Source organism: Urocitellus parryii, chromosome 11, assembly GCF_045843805.1.
Source record: "Urocitellus parryii isolate mUroPar1 chromosome 11, mUroPar1.hap1, whole genome shotgun sequence".
NCBI lineage: Eukaryota > Metazoa > Chordata > Mammalia > Rodentia > Sciuridae > Urocitellus > Urocitellus parryii.
The window spans coordinates 3,596,250-3,617,136 of NC_135541.1; the positions used below are offsets into that span (position 1 = coordinate 3,596,250).

The following is a 20,887-nucleotide window of genomic DNA, read 5'->3' on the forward strand; positions in this document are numbered from 1 at the left end:
CCACAAACTGGCCAGGGATGAAGCCAGAGGACCCGGGGTCCTGCCCGTGGGTCCTGGGGATCCCTGGGAGGCTTTGCCCCTTGCTATCCAGGGCCTTGGGCAAGTCTGCAGCAGAGCTGAACCTCAGCCTCCTCATCTGTGCAAAGGCAGTGCCACAAAGGATGGTAGGCGGAACCAAGGGGGGCCTGAAGTAAGCCCTTGGGTGTTTCTGACACAGAGGCCAGCCAGGCAGGGAAGCCATGCTCAGAAGACAGTGGCAGAGGAGGGCAGGTCCCGCAGGCAGAGCGACACTTTCAACACCATCCACACCCAGGCGCCAGGACCACGTCCTCCCCTGGTAATGCCCAGATGACCCAAGACCACCCCAACTCTACTTGGAAGGCAGCAGGAGGAAACGAACCAGCCTCATCTCCCTCATCTGTCCATCAGACTGGGCTGGAGCCACTGCACAGGGCGAGCCTGCAGCTGGGCAGCAGTGTGGACGGACAACGTGACTCAGACAAGACGGGGCTGTGTAGCAACAGCTCCAGAGAAGCTGGCCCAGGCATCTGCTGGGAAGCATCAGGGTGAGAGAGGCAAGGAGTGGCCAGCACAGCTCGGCATGCAAGGCCCAGGGGGGGCGGAAAGATGGGGGGAGGGCAGCAGGGAGCCAGGAGGAGCCGCCTGCAGACTGTGCTGTCTGGCGGCAGCACGTGTGCACAGCTCAGGGGGAGCAGGCCTGGCAGAAGGCCAAAGCCTGGTCCTGACAGACTGGGCCAGAGTCCACCCCAGAGCCGAGCAGGAGACCCCTTCCCTGCAGCCAACCACCTGAGGCTCAGGCAAGATGTCAGCCTCTCATTTCACAGAGGAGGAAGAAGCCGCCAAAGAGAAGGCTCTGAGGCCCAGGGGCCCCTGGCCACCTCCCTTCCTTGGGCCTCCCCCAAAGGGAGCCCACACAGCTTGGGCCACACCCACCTACACCCAGCACTCCCCCGAGCTCCGCTCCCCAGCCAGGACGAGTCACAGAACACGTCTATCCCAGCAGAACTCAGCACCAGCTGTTCTGACACTTCTACAACTGGGCCTCCTTTTGTTCCCCCTGCCCCCCAAAAAATCTTGACTTGCAGAGAAAGGGTGTGGGGGATGCTGAATTGACTCTGAAACAACTTGCAGAGAAGAGACCCAGGAACTGGGAGGACCTCCGTGGCAGAAGGAAGACCAAGAAGCAGAGGGGGACACCAGAGAATAGCTGGGCCCTACAAGGGGGCCGTGGACCATAGCCTGCTCAGGGGAGGAGACCAGGCACAGACCAGTAATTCCCTAGCAGAGCTCCACTCTGAGCTCTGTGAGCAACCGAGACACACAGTGGGATGTGAAAATCAGGATGACGGTCGGGACTTTGACCTTGGCACTGTCCTTTCGCGGCAGCAGCCCCAGACGTGACTGTGGGAGCCGCTCCGCTGGCTGGAAGAACAATCTTAGAGGACTCGGAAGCCACCTGCAGAGCACCTTGGACAGTGCGCCCCAGCTGTGCCTGTGGCGGGTGGAAGAGCCCCTGCTCTACACCCCATTTCCCACGGAGGGCATAGCACACCAACCTCGGTTCTGGGGACCCCAAGTGGGCAGTCCCCACTGCCCCCCTCCTTCCCAGCTCCGCAGCTGTTTCTGGATGGAAGCCTCTCATCTCCCCGGCCCCTCCCTGTACACCCAGCGCACACACCGCGTCTCCCGAGAAAGGATGCATTTAAACTCAAAGGAAGGGCTGAGAGAGCTGGTCATTCTCAATTTGGGGTCCTTCAAGATTGAGAGGGAAAAAGAAAGAATGAAATATGAGCCTTCCCATTCACGACTGTTATAAACAGTTATAATTTAGCACTGAATAATTGGTTGCTATGGTAACCGCTGCAGTACAGGTTGAAATCATTTCTCCCTCCTGCGCTCCGGTCTGACAAGGAGCTTCATCTACATATGCTCAGGTTCCGGCTGCAGCCTGGTTATTTTATGTAAATCAGAATCCATGACTTGCTGCCTGCCCCCACCCAAACTGCTGCCTGGGGCCCACCAGCCCTGGCACCTCCTCTTGGGGTCACCTGGGTGGAGACAGAGAGGGGCAAAGGGATACAATCCCCCTGCCTGGCCACACATCTCCCCCAGGTCTGTGGGGCAGGCAGGCAGCTGGGACCCTCCTCTCTGGACACAGCATGCTCCAGACCCCCTAGGATCCACAGCAGGTCAGAGCCAGGCTCTCAGGAAGGCAGGGAAGGGGGCAGCCCTGAACCAAAGGTCACCTCGAGGGACCTGTCCCCTAGGGTCCTCCAGTCCACCCCAGCCCTCCATCCTTTCCAGGAAGCACCACAGCACCTCAGTAGAGAGGAGTGGGGAGAATGAGGGAGAGCAGGGAGGGAAACGAGGCAGGAGGGGGGGAAATGGAGAGATGAGAGAGAGCAAGAGGCCAGGGGACAGATGCATAAGGCAAAGAAAAAGCATGAGCCAGAGGGAGACTCCGCAGGACCCAGCCAGAGACAGCAAACGAGAGCCAGAGAGCTGGGCTGGACACAAAACCAAACCAGGCCTCGGAGAAAGGAGGGAGCCCATCAGCTCGAAAAAGGAGGGAGGCTGAGACCAGGGCCCTGAGAAGAGAGGCAGCGACCAGCCCTGGCAGGCTCTGGAGGCTGCGGGGCCGCCAGCACCCTCCCACTCCTGGCCTCTGTCCAGACACTGCCTCCTTCCTGGCCAGGGCCAACATGTCCAGGAGGGAGGGGGCAAAAACCCAGCCCTGCCTGGGGTGGTGGCTCTCACAGGCACCTGCTGCTCCCCTGCTGGGACCCAAATGGGGGCCTGGGCAGAGCCAGCCCAAGGCTGAGACCCAGGGCCAGGTGGTAGTGCCTCCGGTCCTAGCCTCCTACCCCATCCCCAGAAATCTGTTAGAGAGGAAACAGGCACTGGGCCGGGGCCACATGTAGGAATTCCCTGCCCTCGGCTGCGAGGCCCAGGATGGAGACCCACGGAGCCTGGGGCTCAGAGGGGAAGGCAGTGGGGCAGCAGAACAGGTTTCACAGCCTCCACCAGTAAGTCACCCGAGGGCATCGCCGTCCAGCCCATCCACTGCCCAGCACAAGGACAGACCTGCAGGGCTGCGGTGGGGACCCCGCAGTGCAGAGGGAACTACAGCAAGGAATTTAGGGACCTTCCCCATCAAAAAGGCTGGTCTCAGCTTCTCCTTCAGTGGGGGAGCCTCCAGGGACAGGGTCCCCGTCTCCCTCCACATGTCCATTTAGATACTGGGAACAGGAAGCTCACCCCCTTCGTGACCCCTCAGAAGACTCAGCATACAGGCCTACACATCTCAGGAGCCTCGGCCACCCCCCTACCCCCAGGGACAACCCTGACCTGGGCCCTACCCTGCAGGTTGGCCCAGGGGTAAAGAGTAGAGTGTCCTCAGAGGGGGCAGACACATCAGTCCTGGACATCACACCAGAATGAAGACAGAGCCGAGGGCAGCAGGTGTGGGCAAAGTCAAGCAGGAGGACCCAGGATCCCCCGCGTGCACACACACAGTGGAGCAACAGAGGCAAGGGCCGGCCTGGGGGGCACAGCACGGGAGCTGGGAAAGGGGCTGTGGGCGTGGCCAGGTGCACCCTTCAGGAAGCTCCCCCAGAAGGGTCGGGGCCTGCCACTGAGAAAGGCTGACCACCAACCTCAGCCAAGAGCCCCAAGCAAAGAAAACCAAGCTGCCTCGGCCTCTCCCCAGAGGGGCCCTGGATAAAGACCACAGCGCAAGATCACAGACAGCCCAGGGAAACGGGCCACAAGCAGAGGTCGGGGCCGCTCCATGGCCACCTCACATGGGAAGGCACTGAATGTGTCACCAAAACAAATGGGAGGTGGAAAGGGGACACAGAATCAAGCGGCACAGGCAGCCGCTCTCACGCCCACCACTGTCCTCTCTCCCTCTGCTGGGCCTCCTTGCCTCTGCCTCTGGCCCTCACCCTGGGGCCTCCCTAGGAGCCAGAGCTGAGATACATCCTGTGCCCAGCCGCTCAAAGCCCTCTGCTGACCCCGCCTCACTTGAGAGGCGGGCAAGAGGCCACAGTGGCCCCAGGGCGCCACTGCCTTAGGTGGACTCCCAAGCACTCAGCAGGCACGTGGGCCCTCGGCTGGGTCCTCTGCAGCCCTTCTCCCTACCAGGCTCTGCCCAGGGCTCCTCACTAGCCACCTTCCTGGGCCTTTCGTTTGCAATTCTGGACCAAAAAGGGGCAGAGCACTGGCCACACAGGCAGGCTAGGAGAGGGCCGTGCCTGGCAGGGGGAAAGCTGGACCCTGCTGAGAGTCCCAGGTAAGGACCTCGGCATGACCACACGTGACATGGCATGGCCGTCCCTGAGCCACTTCTCCCTTGCCTGTGAAGCTAGATGCAGGCTACCACCCTCTCCCCGGGGCTGCCTGGAGGACTGGAGACGAGGCCCAAAGCCTCCCAGTCGGCATGCAGTAAGATAACAGGGCACCCGGGGTCCCAGTCCAAGTCGGGGACCCTTCAGCTGCTTCTCTGCCTCAGTTTCCCATGTGACAAGGACGAATCCCCATCCCCATCCCACCAATTTCTTTGTTTCTCTGCAGAGGTTTGGTTAAGAGAGCCCCATCCCACCGATTCCCAGGGTGGATCCTGGGGTCCAAGCGAGTCCCTGAAGCACGTGGAAGGATTCTGAGCGCGTGGGCTCCGTCCATCCGCACCTCCCTCTCCTTTCCTGAACTGCTGGGAACCAGGATGAAAGAGGCAGGAGCCCAGCTCCAGGGGCAGGCTCGGCCCTCCAGGGGCTCTCAGGACTGCGGGCCTCGCCTCTGCACTTCCAGTGCATCTGCTTAGAGGGACAGAGGCGGCTACAGAGAGCCAGGAGCAGTGACCACCGGCTGTGAGGGAGGGCATTCCACCACCGTCCCCACACAGGGCAGCCAGCACAGGAGAAAGGAGAGACACCCCCCAACGTTCTCTCAGGAAGCAGGATGTCATGAGCCCCCCGGAAAGGCTGGCGCACACCAGGCTTCCGGCACAAACTGGTCTGGGTGTTTCTCGGGGAAGCTGGGACTCCTCGTGAGGCCAGGGTCTCCCGGCGCCCCTCCCGCCGCCCCTCCCGCCCGCGCTTCTCACCTCTTTCTTCTTCCGCTTCCCTTTGGACTTGCTCTCCTTGAGCTTCTTGGATTTCTTTTTCTTGGGAAGGCTCACGGGCTCCGCAGGGAAGAAGCCGTGGAAGCCTTCAAGGCCACCATCTTCTTCTTCTGCAAGAGGCAAAGTGGGGAGGGATTACCCTCTGCTCCCCCAGCCAGAGTCCAGGGACCCGCCCGCCACGCCAGGCGACCACTCCGGACCCTCCCCAGACCCCACCAGGGCCAGGCAGGAATGCCAGCCGTGGTGGACAATGTCAGGTCCCCTCCCTGGGCCTTTCCTTCCCTCCTCTAAAATGGAACAATAACCACCAACCCCTGGTAAGACAGGGACATGGAAGCTGATCGCCAGGAACAAAAGTGAGCGATTAACCAGCTGGCACTGGGCCTGGGGCGCAGGGAGGAAGCAGCCCCAAGGAACCACCCGGGGAGGGTCAGGGCCGGACACAGGCGCCAACCTGGGTGAGGCCCATCCGGTGAAAACAGGACACTTGGGACACTCAGGTCCCATCACCTGAGGACCACATAAAACCAGCACAGCAAGAGCCGGGGTGCTGGAGGAGGGGCCCACCCAGGAGCATCCAAGATGGCACTGCACCCCTTGCCCTGATCCTGCAGCCACATGCACAGGTGCACACACCTCACCCTACACACACATACACTGGACAGTATGCCAAGAACACGCCAGCTGGGCACCCAGGAAGATGTGGCACCCCACAGAGAACTGTCACGTTCACCAGGCCTGGACTTCCCGGAAGCCACCAGAATCCTGAACCCCTCGCTTGTTTCAGCACCTTACAGGCTGCGAGGAGAGCAGAGTGGACTTGGGTGGAGAATCTTTGAAGAAGAAACTGGCTACAGCTGGGTGTGGTGGCCACACCTGTAATCCTCAGCTTAGAGAGGCTGAGGCAGGAGGATCACAGTTTCAAGGCCACCCTGGGGAACTTAGTGAGACCCTGTCTTCAAATAAAAAATAAAAAGGGCCTAGGGTATGGTCAGTGGTAGTGTGTGCGTGTGTTTGTGTGTGTGCGAGAGCGCGCATGCCCAGGGCCCTAGGTCAAAAAAAGTCAGGTGCTGGCTCTGAGCTCCACATCCATCTCTTGAAGGGCACAAGGTGGGACTGCCCCTCCCCCACTTCCAACCTACAGGAGGGGTTCCCACATGTACTGGGGGCATGATGTGTGACCTTTCCATGGGGACGCGGTGGGCTGAGGCCGGACTCCCACCCAAGAAACCACACTTGAGACCAAGTTCCAAGACTCCAGGCATGGGCTATGAAGGGGAAGGGAGGAGGGTCCCCCAGGGGACACAGCACCAAGAAATAAGCCACCCAGAGTAGAACTGTGGCCACACATGGGGCAAAGGGCCATGCGGAAAGAAAACCTCCAGGAGACCAGGGAAGGCCCCACTCTGGTCAGTTCCCCTTGCCAGGCGGTGGCCCATGCACCCCTGGCCAGCTCATCCTGCCCCACCCCCATGTGCCACAAGTGGCGGGGGAGCAAAAGGCAGAGCCGGCTGGGCCCACAAGGTGGGAGACACAGCAGAGTGAACAGCTCAGAGTCCAGTGGCCACCTTGCAGGAGGGTGAGGTTGCCCAGGGGAACCTCAGAACCAGGAGAGGGTGACCTCAGAAGTCCTTGTTACTATCCTGTATGTTCAACCTGCCAGCCAGCTGTGTGCAGGCCCCATGCAGCAGACAGAAAAGCCACATACGTGTGCATGGACACACGTGTGCACACACAGGACTCAACCAACAAACATCCCCTCCCATGCTCCACACAGTCGCCACCCCCAGCCTGGGACCCCTGCCCACTCCCTGTCCCAAGGGAGGATGAGGAGGCTTCCTCCACACACACCCAGCCCTCAGAGGGCCCTGGTGACTCTGGTGGCTGGGCAGACACCCTTCCTACCATTCACCCTGCAGGGCCAGACTGCACCGGGTGGGGGCTACACCACTGCCTGGCACCCTCTGCACCAGGGTCCCAACTGGGGAGCAAGTTCTGCTCTGCCAGCCCCCAGGAGTCCCTGGGCAGAGGCAGGACACGCCTGAGTCCAAACCTTCCCCATGCAGAGGCGGTGGGAACACCGAGGACCAGCGGAGCACACAGACATGGAGGGGGAGGCTCCGGAAGGGGCCACAGGGAGCTGGTCTTAGCAGGTAGCCTGAGTCTGTCCTGAGACACCAGCACAGTGTGTCCTGACCCACTCAGGAGCACTGCTGAGGACATACCCAGGTGGAGGCGCAGATGCGGTGGCCTTAGATGAGCTCCAACTCACAGAGGCATGGACAGTGGGGGCCAGGCCCTGGGTACAGCCAGGATGAGGCCAGGGGCTGCTAGAGCTGACCCCATCTGTCCCTCTAAGTCCCTGAAAACATGCATGGGGACCCCCAGAGTCATCCTGGAGTGGAGAAGATTGGCCAGCAGTACCCGGGGTTGGCATGGAGCTAGGCTAAGGTGGCCAACAGGATGCCCACCCCTAATCTGCCCACTCCCCTGGCCCCATAGAGACAGCCTAGGCAGAGGCACCCCACCCCCTAGCAGTGCTCAACATGGTTATGTAACCCACTTGAGGCTGATGCAATCTCGGGAGTGGGGGCTCTCCCTGCTCTGGGCTGTCCCCTGTCCCTTCCCAGAAGAGCAGTCCCCAGATTTAGGAAGGTCAGATCAGTACATGGTCCCTGACTGACCAGACTGGACCGAGGATGAACAGGTGACTGGGGAAGTTCTGGAAGGAAGTTCGTGGTCTGCTTTGTAGTGGGAAGAAGGCAAGAGGCGCCTCACAGGTCACCCTGACCACACCCAGAACGCACCTTGGAGAATCGGTCCTAGATCCTGTCCATCACAGACCCCTCCTCCCCTCCCAGAAGACCTCCCAGCCCAGGGCCATCTGCCTAATAAAATCCTCCTCCAGGAAGGTTCCGAGTTGGTAGGGGAGATGGGGACCCAGCCCTGCCCACCCCCTTCTCTGACAGCCCCTTCCTGTTCCTACAGGCTGCTGGTACCCTGGGGACACCTCAAGTCCATGCACCCTGTCTTTAATATGAGAGCCCGGCCCCTCCTCTCACACGGCCCCTCTCCCTCTTCTGCAACAGGCCGTGAGTGTTCTTGGGCTCTTAGGCCTAGGAATCACTCTTCAAGCAACCCCACCATCAGCCATGCCCTGAGCCCTGAGCCCTGTGCCCGGGGACCCCCGCCCCTTCTCCCTGCGGCCCCAGCTGTCAAGGACAGAGCCGAGATGCGGAGGGTACTGAGACGCAGGACATGCAGCCAGTGGTGGTGGGCTCCTGGGCCCTGGGGTCAGGGGCTCCAGGACTCCTTGTCCTGCCAGCTCTTGGCCTTCATAGCGGCCCACACCTCTGGCCCGCCTGGCTGGGCCCTCCCACACCAGCCCTGCCCCTCCAGGGCCTGAGGTGCCATCGATCCAAGCCAGCTATAATTAGGACCATTAGCCTGGTTATCGCTCACCTCCAGAGCCGCCCAGGCAGAGCAGGCCTGGGGAGGGGCAGGGGAGGATGCTTCAGAGGGAAGGAGCAGATGGACAGACAGGGAGGGACAGAGCCTGGCAGGGTGAAGAGAAGGACGTTCTTTAGCTTTTTCCTGAGCTCAGTCCAGCCCCTTATTAGCTCCCCGTGCACACTCTGGCTCAGCCCCAAGGGACCCCAAGCTGACACAGCTGGGTGGCCCATCCCAGGCCTACACATTACCTAATGCCTACACATCACCTGCCCTAGGCTCAGAGCACCCACAGTGTCATATCCATTGGGACACCACACAGCAACCCCGGAGATAAGAACTACCAATCTCACTGCAGATTGGAAACTCAAGCTCAGACACCACACAGCAACCCCGGAGGTAAGAACTACCAATCTCACAGCAGATGTGGAAACTCAAACTCAGAGGGCCCGTCAGCTGCCCACATCTCAGTTCCACGCCAGCAGGGAACCCACAGGCACCGATCCTCCCGGAATTCAGCATTTCAACAGCATGTCTGGTGTGCCAAGTGGGTCTTCACCCTGGGGACCACGAGGTGACTGAAGCCAAGGCAGGCGGGTCTGGAAGGTCACAGGGGCCCCTGGGGGAGGTCGGGGCTGGTCCAGGCCCACACCCAGGGCAAGCCCCGCCCCTTCTGGGAGCAGCCTCAGAGCCAGAAGCGGGCTGCAGGGAGCTTTGGAAGGGCCAGCTGCTCAGAGTAAAGAAAACCACGTGACTGCGGAGGGCAGTTAGGCCCCAGATTCTGGGTGGTCGAAGGGTGGGAAGAACAGAGGCAGGAGCTAGACAAGACCTTCACTGCCAAGGTCCGGGCCACCAAATGTGTCAATGATAGGGACCCAGCTCAGCATCCACCATCCTTCCCAAGGTCTGGAGCCAGGAGCTCCTTCTGTTCCCCACCCTGTAACCCAGGTCCAAGCAGGGAACAAGGCCACCTGGCGGTCAGGAGGAGGCAGGGACAGGACAGTGCAATGGCTTCAAACCAGCACCCCTCCTTGGGGTGGCCCAAGTCCCTGCCTGGCTGACTCTAGCTTCTTCTGTAAGTTGGCCTGTCCCTGCACCCTTCCTCCAGGTAACCAAGGGTTAGAAACTGTGAGTGAAAAGTGGGGATGGGACACCCAGGCGGAGCTAAGCAATGCAGGCAGCGCCCGGGAGGGTGGCCCCAGGGTGAGGGCTGTCAGGTCCATTTTGGGTGCTAAGGGACCAGGAGTTCTGGCCAAGGTGGAGCCCAGACAAAAATTCCCATTAGTCCTCGGCCCTCCCCACATGACACAGAACCCAGGCTGATGTGGGGGGCAGAACTCCCGCCCAAGAAGTGATTAATAATTTATTTATGACATTTAACAAAACCCAGACATCACCTCATTGGCGTCTCATCAAAAGAAAGCGCCAGTCCTGAGAGGGAGGGGACTAGAGGGGAGGTGGCAAGGCTTCTACCAAGGAGTGACTGAGGTCTGGGGAGAGTGAGGGGCACAAGGCAGGCAGGAAGGGGCCTCCTGGCCCAAGGAATGGATGGGGGCAGGAAAAAGAGAGGAGACTCCTGTCTCATGCCTACCTCACTGCATGGGGAGACAACCCTGGAGGCAGAGGGAGAGACAGGGAGACAAGACAGAGAAGCAGAGGCAAGACTGACAGACATAGAGACAGAAGAGGGACAGAGGGACAGAGCCAGGGAGGGGGAGATATAGACAAAGACACAGAGATGAGACAGAAAATCTCAGGGTTTCACTGCAAGAGCCCAGAAAGACATCATGCTCTGTGTTCAAAACTGCTCAGGGAAGATACTCCAAAAATGTGTGTTGTGTGGATAGGTAAATGGGTGGATGGCGGATAGATGGATAGATGGATGGGGAGGGATGGAGGAATGGCAGGCAGGCAGGCAGGTAGGCATATGGACAGACAGATGATGGTAGATGGATGGATGGATGGATGGATGGATGGATGGATGGAGAATGGGTGGGTGGGTGGGTGGTGACTATGGATAGATGAATGGCTAGATAAGTAGCAGACAGATTCTGGATGGGTAGATGGATGTGTATGTATAGATAAGTGGATGATTGATGGATGGATTCTGGATGGACTGATGGATGGTAAATGTATAGATGGCTAGATGGATGAATGCATAGTGATGTATGACATGAACGGTGAGTAGATAGGTGAAAGGATGATGGTGGGTGTATGTATGGATATATGAATGGATGGAAGGTAGATGACTGAATGGTAGTGGATGAGTGCTGGATGGATAACAAAGATGAATGGTAGATAAATGGAGGGATGGTGAGTAAATGGCTAGTTGGTTGGGTTTATGGGTGAATAGGTAGATGTCTGGGTGGAATAACTGGTGGAATGACACATGAATCTTAATCCTTCATCAACTTGGAAGTCACTGCCAAGTCACTGGGAAAACTGTGCTCCCTTTGCCTCCCTTCTCCCAGAAAGAATATTAAATATAACAATATAACCAGGATGCCTGTAACCCCACCCCTACACACATTCCTCAAGAATGCCAGCAAGCTAAGAAAGCCTGGGCCTTTAGAAGTCATGACAGCCACTCAGAAAGCCAGAGATGCTCATGCAGACGGGGCCAGTCCTGTAGGCGTGGAGAGCACAGGTCAGCCGCGTGTCCTTGGGGCTGGAGTGATCACGCTGCCTGGCCAGGGAAAAACCTGGGCCCACCAACTTGGCTGTGGCTAGGCCAACCAGGCAGGGAACGTGCCAGCCCACCAGTGGCCCCAAGAGGAATTAGTGCTCTATCTAAGGAAAAGCTTTGAGGTGCTATGTCCCTGTCCTCCATCCCTCCAGCCCCACCTTGGGCCTCACGCCCAGCCCTCCTCCTGCCCAGCTTACTGGATGAAAGTGCAAGTCTCAAAAGCATTTCCCTGGGGAGGCAGGATAGCTTCCCCGCTTGGATGGTGCTAATTATACCAGCCATGGATTCCTGGGTACCCATTATATGCAGGGCACTATGACCTAAATGTTCTACATGCACCATCTCATTAGGCCTCATAATAACCCTCTATGAGGTAGTGAGTGCTATGTCCCATTCTAGAAGCGGGGACACTGAGGCAGAAGGCTGGTGAGCTTGCCCAAGGCCACTCAGCTAACAAAAGCCGAGCTGAGATCGGAGGCCTCCTCCAGCCAACTCCCAAGCCCTCACTGACCAGTCCTCCCGGCTCCCAGGAGAATTTGGCAGCTGCTAGTCCCTGAGCCAGAAGAGGTGGGCACCCACCCCATCTTCCTCCTGGAAGCAGACTCACCCAGCTGACACAAAGCCAGAGAGTTAGCAAGGGTTGGTAGGAAGCAAGAATACCGTTGAGGAAGCAAGGGCCACTCTGAGGGTGAGACAGGAGGGGGAGCCGAGCCAAAAAAAAAAAAAAAAAAATGACAAAGAGTGCAACTGCTTGATTAGAAAAAAGAAAAAACAGTTTGACAGCCCCCAAAATACTAACTCCTCCAGCCTCAAACTGCAATGTTTCAGAACCAGCTGACTCCAGGTCGCTGCCATTGACCTGGGCCCCGGGCTGCTAGTGGGCAGGTCAGTCAGCACTGAAGGAGGGACAGAAGGCTGGAGCTGAGGCCACCATCACATCCAGGGGCCCAGGAGTGATCTAGGTTCCCCTCCACCCTCAGACACTGAGACCATAATGATCTCTTGGCACCGTTAGTGCTGGGGGGGGGGGCTGAGCACAGCAGGTGGTCAAGGGAAGTCCACTTGAAGGGGAACCCACTGGCCCAGCAGATGGACAATAACACATCCAGAGAGCAAGAAGTGCTGCCCAGACAATAAACCATTAAAATAAGTCTGTAATGGGACCACACTGGAGCCAGAGGATCAAAGAGGGTCTTCCATGGTAGCACTGGAGCTGGGACCCAAATGGCCAAGAGAAATCTCTGAGCAGAGGAAAGAGGAATTCAAGCAGAGGTCACAGTCAAGGCCCAAGGACAAGACAGATCGAGGATAAAGGGGCATGGAGTAGAAAAGGATGGACCCAGGTTCCAAGCTCTGATTTGTGTTCAGAGGTGACCCCAGCTCCAAGCGGGGGGGGAGGTCAGTGAGAATAGGCGGGAGGTTCTGGAAGGGTTCAGGGACAAGGGAAAGGAGCTTGAACCTCGGAGGCAGAGCGGCTCATCTGGTAGGTGGATGGGGCTGGAATCCCCAGGCAAGAAGGGCAGGAGCAGGACATCTTCTCTGCCAGGCTTTGGGGACCACTCCTGGAGGCCCTGGGGACAACATCCCCCCTGCCCTGGAGAAAAAGGGAGAATGAGGGGCAGAAGGGAGATTATGACCAAGACCCAATTCTCCGGCCCTAAGAATGAGTTGGGTGTCACCAGCCTGGCATTATGCCCCTCCCCCCATCTCCTTCCTTCCCCAAACTCAGTACCCCAATACAACCAGAGAGAGCAGAGTAAGGCAGGAAAGGACAGGGGACTCCATCAAGAGGTCTGCAGTCCCAGAAATGGGGCTGTCCATGCCTGCTCAGCTGTCCACCACCCCATCAGTGCCACAAAGGGCCACACCCCAAACACCACAGGTCGTCTCACTGAGGAAAACAGTGAGCTAGCTTACTGAGAAGCCAGCCTCCAAGCTGGAAAGCAAACACAGGTACTTCCCATGTGCTGGGCCTCTGTATTCCCCTCCCAGGAATGGGTCTGATCCCACCAGCCTGGGAAGGTCACAGCTACTGTCCAGACAACCCTACCCCATGTGGGGACACCCCAGCAGCCTCTTTGCTAACTTGGCCTTACTGCAAGGTGAGAAACAGCCTCCTACAGAGGCCCCAGAGTCAAAGCCATTAGGCAAACAGAAATGGGGAGAGGGGCGGGGGCGTGGCCACCTGGGGGACTCCCCACAGCAGCGAGAAAGTGCCAAGGAGCCTCGGGGCTGCTGCACCCCAACAGAAGTGAAGAGGTGCCACTGTGGCATGTTCTCATGCCCTGAGAAGACATGAAACATCCCTGAGGGCCAGATGCACATTCTGGGACGGGAAGATCCTCGGACCTCACAGCTGAGGAGTCCAGGAGGGCGCTGAGCAGCGGAGGAGGGCTGCTGGCCAGGCCCTGCCCAGGCGGGCCAGGTGGGAAAACGTCGGAACAAATGACGGGCAGCTAACTGAATGGTTACCCTGTAAGGCAACCCCTCTGCACCAAATCCATTCACGCTGAAATCCTGAATTCTGAGAGAGAAAAGGAGAGAGCCGGCCAGGGCAGGGGCGGCGGCTCTGGGGCGCCAGGCCCCAAGCCACAGCAGCAGGGTGGGCTGGAACGCCGCTGCGCTGGGCGACAGGGGGCCGGAGACGGCGCGGGCGCTAGGGTGCGCCAGGAGGACGCCGGCAGCCCTGGCAAAGTGCAGGGAGCGGCGGTCGCAGCGCCCAGCGGCCGGGAAAAGGGAGCGGGAGTCCCATCCCGCGCGCCCCAGCTCGCAGCCCTCGCGGGCCCGAAGGAAGCCTCCCATGCCGGACGCCTTCAGATCCCCAAACACAGCCTGTCCTCGCCCCGATGCCGGCCCCACCCAGGCCGCCCTAGCGCCGAGACGCGCGGGGCCGGGTCCCGCCTGCCCGCGGCGAGGCCAGGGGCGCGCGGCAGCCAGGCGAGAGGCGGGTGCGCCGCGCCAGCAGCGCGCGATTCCCGCCCCCTTCAAGGGCACGCGGGCTGACCCTGGCGGCGCCGCGCCCCCTCCCCGCCCGGGCGCCCGGCGCAGGCCCCTGCCCACGGTCCTCCGGCCCGCGCCGCAGCCGGGGTCCGGGTCGCACCCCGCCCTGGGTCGCCCGCGCGCTGCGCTCCAGCGCTCGCCCTGCCCTGCGCCCTTGGCCGCGCGGCGCCAGCAGGGCGGGAGCACAGCCCGCAGCCCGGGCGCTCCTCCCGCGCCGCGCCAGCCCCGCCGCGCCGCCCCCGCCGCCCGCTCCGGCCCGGGTCCCGCGGGTCCCGGGGCCCCCACTGCCCTGGCCCCGGGGCGCCCCCGCGCCCCCTCACCTGACATCTCGTCCTCGTTCTCCATCTCCTCGGCGAACAGCCGCGGCAGCTCCTCCTCGGTGCCCAGCGGGCCCCGCATGCCCGGCGCGGGGGGGAGGGGAGGTGGGCGCCCCCCTCCCGCCGGGCGCGGTGCCAGCCTTAACCCGTGCGCTGCCGGACGGGCGCGCGCGGCGGGCGAGGCGGCCTCGGCGAGAAGATGGCGGACGCCGGCCCCCCCACCCCCTAAACCTCCACCCCCCCGTCTCGACCCCCCTTCCTCCGGCCGCCTTAGCCCGCACCCGCACAGCCCGGGCCGCTCCGCCCACCGCGCCCGGCAGCCCCAGTCCCGCAGCCGGCCGAGGGTGGCGGCGGCAGCGCCGGCGGCACGGCGGCAGGCGGGGGGGCGGCACACATGCCCGGATTGTGACGTCCAGTCTGGTTGCTGTGGCAACCCCATCCCATCGTTCCGGCAGCGGTACTAGTTAACAGCACAGAACAAGTTGGGGGGACTAGTCCTGTGCCGCCGGGTGAGCGTGGGAGACAGGGGCGCTCCGACAGGGGGAGCCGTCGAGGCGCCCGCGCGCCCAGGGACCCGACGGCCAAGCGGGCTGCGAGGACTTGGCGGCCCTAGCGCAGGAGCAGGCGGGGAAACGCCGCCCCCGCGCGCCCAGAGCAGAGCCAGCCACAGCCGCCCCGCCCACGGAGGCGCCGGCCTGGGTCCCCAAGGGCGCGGAGGCGGGGTCTCCGGGGCTGCGAGGAGGAAGAGCCCCACTAGGCTGACACGCGCCAAGACCCGCCCCGCACCCGGTTCCGGCCTTGACATGCTTCTAATCTCCTCTCTCAACCCATTTCGAATGAAGACTAGAAGAAAAATGTGGTCTGCATTTGGAGAAGGGACGTTCTGGAGACAGTGGGGCTGATTCCGTGAGGATGCTTGTGCCCACCCCCCACGTGTCTTCTTCCAAAACAACCCTCCTGGACTGATTCCAATTCCTACACATCCAGATCCCTGGGGGTTGTGTGGCCCTGCGTGGTCTGCGCCCCAAACTCCCACTCAGAAGCAACACCTGTGGCGAAACGCGAAGGAGCCTCCGCTGCCAAAGGTAAGAAAGGAGGCCTAAGCCCTGCAGGAGCAAGACGAATTTTAAGTGAGTGCATTCAGTCTCGCTGCAGCAAGTCTTAAAGCTACTTTAAAAACGCACGGAAGTTTCAGTGACCCGCAGGATCACCAACTCTTATCCCCGAAGGACCAGTAAGAAGGGCAAATTCATCTCACTACCTGCAGCCAGACACGTGAGAGGTCCACTGGAAACCCGCTGCAGCCACGGAAGCCAGGCTCTGCCTGACTTGGGAACCTCAAGGTGGTGGAAGAGGAATATAGCGCAAACCCTCTGGTCTTGGCTGAGCACCTGTCCCACCCAGGCATCCATCACCAGGAGGGTTTTCCCTGCCCTGGCACTTTTGGAGAGTCATGAAAATTGTGTCCACTTGGCTGAAGGACCCCAGAGGGAGACCTCTTTGGGGAGGTTGCTACAACCCATGCTGCTGGACAGGAAAAGCTGTATCTAAGGCCCAGGGAGGGTTGTAAAGGTTTTTGGCAAAGCTTTATCCTGGTGCAACCCAAGTTAATTGCCATTGAGCCCCAAAATCTCTTTTTTCATCCTAAAAAGGCAGAGGCAGGTCTGTCCAGCCTTCCAGGATCAAAGTGCAAGGTACTGAGAATCCACTTCATCTCTCAGGTCTTTCTTTTTTTCTTGGCAATGGGGATTGAACCCATAAGCGCTTTACTACTCAACTACATCCCCAGTCCTTTTTTGAGACCGGGGCTTGCTAAATTGCTGAGGCTGGCCATGAACTTATGATCCTCCTACCTCAGCCTCCCAAGTCACTGGGATTACAGGTGTGTGCCACCATGCCTATTTTAAAGCACACTGTACATAAAGATGCTGGATCAGAATACTGCAGGCCACCTCTCAGAGGAAAGGGGCAGTCAGCAGCAAGCAGGCTAAGGAACCAAAGGACCTCCCTCCGCAAAACTGTCCTCACCACTGAGCAGCTAGCCAAGGGGAGCCCCAGATCACTAGGCTGGAGCCAGGCCTGCGTGTTCCCTGAAAGGCTTCTGGCTCTTTCAAGTCCACCTGTTTCCCTGACTCATAACTTCCCAGGAAAAAAACCCTAAGCTTCACCAAACACACCCACCCTCCATCACCAGCACCCTGGTACAGCTAGTGGTGATCCCCCAACCCACTGCAGGGAATTTTGACTTAATATTTCTTAATACCAGAAAGCCCCCACCACGTGTGTGTGAGTGCATACACACACACACACACACACACATACACCATTAACCTTGGCTCCAATTCCCAAAGCAAGGCTGAGAAAGTCAAGATATCATTCACCATGGAAAAGCTCCAACTGCTTAATTTGCAACAAATTAGAGCCAAGATGCTCATCACTCAGGATGCTCTCCCCTCCCTAGCCTGCTCTTCCCCGTGACTGCTGCTGGGTAACATTAGCTAATACCCAAAAGGAAAGAAAGACAAAAACTGGGATAGTGGAAATAAATGGGTTTTTTACTACAAATCTTCAGTAATTTTAAAAGGAGAGTTCTTATTATTGTTAAAACTATTAAATGTGTGTCTTCAATGACAATGGTCCCAAAATGCTAGATGTTAAAAGCAATCCCTAAAAAGGTGAACATTCAATAAACCGCAGTCACAAGAATAAGCCTATCATTAAGGTTATAGTTTCAGTAGACAAGACACTCATGTTTGCTAATCACAGAACTTGTAATTACACCTCAGTGGCAATTCAAAAATCACAATATTTAAAAAATATATTAGTTACAAAAGCATCAAGGAAAGTTTTTTTCCCTTAGAGTTGAAAGAGATAATCACCTTCTGCACATAATGGTACTCATCCATGTGAATTTCTCATGGATAACCCAAGTCATACCTGGGGACAGTTCCTTCAAAACCTGTCTCCTTACCAAGACCACCTTGTTGGATACTTCACTGATTTCAGGCTTCTGGAGGACAGTGACGTGCTTGTACCTAGAAAGATCAAGCCTCTGCTGGACACCTTCTGCTCAGCAGTGAGGAATTTCATCAGCTGGAATTTGGAAGTGTCCTCTGGTTGGAGGAACCAGTGTCCCTCTGCAGACCAAGACCTGGCTTCTAATTGAGGCCTTTTCCTCCACATAGGGACCTTGCACAAACCACCTGGGGTCGTGGGGGAGGCAGGCAGAAGCTTCTCAGAAAGGGAGCCCCGGGCCACAGTAGGCTTAAGCTTACTGATGGTGCAGCCTGGAATCCAGCTAAGGTCAGCGGTGAAGTCCCTCAGCAGGACAGTCCAGACTTGGAATGCAAAGGTCCTGCCTGGTCTAAAACAGCCCGAAGAAAACCAATGTGATTCTCAAATCCATCCCCAGAGCAGGAAAATGGCTGGATTAGAAATTACTGGGTTTTGTTCCCAGAAATAAGCACCATCACGGTACCTGTGTCCTTCAGCACCAACTTCTTGCTGAGACTGGAGAGCCTCCAACTGCAAGCCTCCTTCCTACCTTCCTCTCCTCAGAGAAGCCCCCTCAAAGGCTTATTCCCCCAAGTACAAACCCATTACCATGATTCAGCCAAAGGACTTCCCTCCAATGGCTACCCAGGGCTTCTGGCCCAGCAGCAGCACTCATCCAAGAGTGCACCCTTGGTACTGCCAGACCTGCAGCTGCTCCTTGTAAATGGTCCACATCCTAGGTTCCTCTCTCCTCCCCACTCACACTTGATGAGTTTGGGGTCAAGCCCTGAGCACAAGAAAGCAGCTTCCAGGATCTCCTGAAGTTACCAAGAGGGACCACTGCCCCTTCAAGGGGATCCTTTTCACCTTCCAACCAACCAAGTGTCCCCTAAAAAGAATGAGGTTAAACATCCCCAGACAGCAACTGCCTTAAAGGCATCTGGTGAGAGTGCACTCCCCTACCCCCTCGTGGCTCAACACTGCTCAAGGCACCAACAAGCAAGCTTGGGACTCTTGTGCCTCAACACCCGGCTATTCCTGAGGACCATGACACTATTCTCCAGTCACAGAAGAGGGGGCTAAAAATCTTCAGTAATTTTAACAGGAGAACTCTTATTATTGTTAAAGGGTCTCACTTTTAACAATAATTGAGCTCTTATTATTGTTAAAGGGTCTCACCTTCAGAAATGGTGAGACCCTGGCATACAGTGATACCACAGTCCTTCAGCTGCACTTGGGAGGAGGGCATTTGTGACAACCACAGTTGCCAACATTCTATTTTGTGACTTAACGTGAACTTACATAACAGTTTAAAACTCAGTGATCCCAAGGTTTCTGAGCCCTGGCATTTCCAATCAGGCAGTTGAGGAACAGTACCAGACGGACACAGAGGGAAATGGACCAAGAGGTGCCCTGGGTGGAGTTGCTGTGGCAGGAGCAATGTGACTCAAGCCTACACTATATATTTCCCACCAGAAAAAGGTATGGTTTGCAAAGCTCTTCTCCAGACTATGAAGCTCAGCCAACTCCAGAATCTCATGGAAGCAAACAGCAGAGTAAAAAATGAAGATTAAGGACATATTTTACTCCACACCTCATCAGCACTCAGAGAATAAAGGTTAACAGGTTAACAGATCAGTCCTTTAAAAAAAAAAAAAAAGGCTTGCACAATAATAGTAGTCATGTGTTAGCCTCTTTAATATAAAACGTGATCAAACTCAATTACAAGAGTTCAAAAAGGCATAGAAAAACCAGTGAATTTCAATTTTATTACACTTCTTAAAATTGCAGAGGACCATTTAAAAAAAATCGCTAATCTTAGTCCAGGGTTAATTTTTTTAACAGCCAAACTAAGAATTACTACATGGAAACGCTATGCAACAAATTTGCAAACCCAAGTCACAAACATATAAAGTTAATAATCATGGTAAGGGACACAGCCAAAGAGCAACTGATGCCTCCGTTAGGTTTGAAGGAAATGCTGCCTTCTGTGAGGGCAGAGGAGAAATGTGCAAACAATTCTGCCTCAAGAAATTTGCATAGAAATAGAAAATGCAAGAGCCTTTGCCACAAGTGAAATTGCAAAACCTCAACACGTTAAGCTCAATCCAAGAAGCACCAAATGTTAAACAGGAGCCATGGTGGGACCTGGACATTTAATTTCCAGCTGTGCAGCTCAGAGAGCTGTCATCTCAGGTATGGAAATCAGGTGGAGGTCAGCTCTTTAAAACATGAATTTTTATACAGCATAATTACAAAACAAGGCAGACACTTCTGCAGAATTGTTTGGATTTCAGAAGGTTGCATTGTTATCAGGCTCTTTCAATGATGTGGCCACTGAAGCCCTTCCCATTATCAAGTCCCCTAGCCTCTGCATACATTTGACACAAAATCCCAAGCAGACATACCATTTCACAGGAGTTTTTGTGTGATATTGGGGATGGAACCCAGGGCTTTATTCATGTTAATCAACTCTTCTACCACTGGGGACTTTAGACATGAAGTCCAGTCATGGTCTTATGTGGTGTAGAAACAACTATTTCCTGGGCAATTCCCAAATCCTCAGCAAGAAACATTCCCCAATGGCCTCTCAAGCCCCACTCCAGGCAATCCTCTGGAGCCCTGGGCATCAAATGGCTCCCCTCTAGGGAACTCACAGATTGCCACTCTATTGATGTCTCCAGCTCCCTCTGCTGGAGGCCAGAGTGACAGTCTGTTGCAAAGACTTGTAGAAATATTTACAAATTCATTTTTATACAATTGCTCTCGAAACCCTTTTGTGAAGGGTAGAACACAGCAAAGCTAAAGGATCACATTTTATTGGCATAGAAAGAAAAAGGAATAGCGTACATAGTTGTGAGCATTAAAAGTAATCTGTAATTTAAAATGAAGACAGAAGTCTAGAAACCCGCATGTCATTGACACTGCCATTTCCCACAAGGCGATCTTAGAACAATATCACTAGTTTTGTCTTTAATGCCTGAGAAACCGCACATTGAGTCCCTCAATCTTCCTTTGAGAAAATAACCAAACACAATTGTACTTTTAAAAATAAAATAGAGACCAAGTGAAGCTTGCATCTCCACACCCTCAATCTACTGCTCAGTGCTGGACACTCCTTAGTGCCCTTCCAACAGCCTTCTCCTCCTACTTTGGTTACTACTGTGAGAAATGAAATTTCCAAGCAGAAAAGAAAAGGTAATCACAAGTAAGCGAGTGGAAGCCCATAAAACCCATCTGCCATAGTTCCCATTCTCTGTTCGAGTCACACTGCAGAGATAAAAGGATAAACCACTG

General features: G+C 56.8%; 1 protein-coding gene across 1 annotated transcript in view; it reads right to left on the reverse strand.

The window, feature by feature from the left end:
- Chd5 (chromodomain helicase DNA binding protein 5) overlaps positions 1 to 14,678 on the reverse strand; it is a 55,607-nt gene extending 40,929 nt beyond the window's left edge. The window contains exons 1-2 of the mRNA XM_077791096.1: positions 14,600 to 14,678; positions 5,126 to 5,253 (exon numbers count right to left, since the gene is read on the reverse strand). Coding sequence (XP_077647222.1) covers positions 5,126 to 5,253; positions 14,600 to 14,678 — 207 coding nt within the window. The remainder of the gene's footprint in view (positions 1 to 5,125; positions 5,254 to 14,599) is intronic.
- Between the last annotated feature and the right edge of the window lie 6,209 nt (positions 14,679 to 20,887).